The 1,210-nt window shown below is 42.7% G+C and overlaps 1 protein-coding gene across 1 annotated transcript; it reads left to right on the top strand.

Moving 5' to 3' along the window:
* The first annotated feature begins 6 nt into the window (after window positions 1-6).
* Window positions 7-1,131, top strand: LOC110440807 (60S ribosomal protein L4-A-like). Its single transcript, XM_021483939.1, has one exon. It carries the CDS (start codon window positions 7-9, stop codon window positions 1,129-1,131), a length of 1,125 nt encoding a protein of 374 aa, XP_021339614.1.
* The last annotated feature ends 79 nt before the right edge of the window (window positions 1,132-1,210 follow it).

Consider the following 1,210-nt stretch of genomic DNA (forward strand, 5'->3'; position numbering starts at 1 on the left):
TATAAAATGTCCGCTGCCGCAAGACCAGTTATTAGTGTATTTTCTCAATCTGGTGAAGGTGTTACTGCTACCGTAACCCTCCCAGCTGTTTTCAAGGCTCCAATTCGTCCAGATATTGTTAACTCTGTTCATACCAACATTGCTAAGAACAAGCGTCAACCATACTGTGTTTCACCACAAGCTGGTCACCAAACCAGTGCTGAATCATGGGGTACTGGACGTGCTGTTGCTCGTATTCCACGTGTTTCTGGTGGAGGTACACACCGTGCCGGACAAGCTGCTTTTGGTAACATGTGTCGTGGTGGTCGTATGTTCGCCCCAACCAAGACCTGGAGAAAATGGCAAATCAAGACCAACCAAAACCAAAAGAGATACGCCACCGTTTCTGCTGTTGCCGCTACTGGTGTTCCATCTCTTGTTTTCGCTCGTGGTCACAAGATCGATAATGTTGAAGAAATTCCACTTGTTGTTGCTAACGATGTTGAATCATACACCAAAACTAAGGAAGCTATTTCTCTCTTAAAATCTATCAATGCTTACGCTGAAGTTGAACGTTGCATTGCTTCTAAGAAGCTCCGTGCCGGTAAGGGTAAGATGAGAGGAAGAAGATACACTCAACGTCGTGGTCCACTCGTTATTTTCAACGAAGACAACGGTATTACTAAGGCTTTCAGAAACATTCCAGGTGTTGAAACTGCCAATGTCAACGCTCTTAACCTTTTACAATTAGCTCCAGGTGGTCACTTAGGTCGTTTCGTTATCTGGACTCAAGGTGCTTTTGAAAAGCTTGACTCTGTCTTCGGTACTTTCAAGAAGGCTTCTGAAGCTAAGAAGGATTACAAGCTCCCACAAACTATCCTTACTAATGCTGATCTTCCACGTATTATTAACTCTGATGAAATTCAAAGTGTTGTTAAGGCTGCCAATGAAAAGCACACCAAACGTCCATTCACTCAAAGAAAGAACCCACTTAAGAATGTTGGTGTTTTAGTTAGATTCAACCCATACGCCCAAACTGTCAGACGTGCTGCTATCCTTAACGAAGAAGCTCGTGCTAATGGTAAGGCTAAGGCTGCTGCTAAGGCTAAGAAGGTCCAAAACAAGGAATGGATTGCTGCTCTTAAGAACTAGATTTGTACAATAAGTTTAGTGTAGCATATACTTATTCATGATGCCCCTACCAAAAGTAGTTATAAAAACTTAAGAAGAG

The sequence above is a fragment of the Mizuhopecten yessoensis genome, unplaced genomic scaffold (genome assembly GCF_002113885.1).
Source record: "Mizuhopecten yessoensis strain PY_sf001 unplaced genomic scaffold, ASM211388v2 scaffold709591, whole genome shotgun sequence".
NCBI classification, from domain to species: Eukaryota; Metazoa; Mollusca; class Bivalvia; order Pectinida; family Pectinidae; genus Mizuhopecten; species Mizuhopecten yessoensis.

Bases quoted from the DNA above. Each gene is read 5' to 3' on its own strand.
- LOC110440807 (XM_021483939.1), top strand. From the start codon at position 7: ATGTCCGCTGCCGCAAGACCAGTTATTAGTGTATTTTCTCAATCTGGT.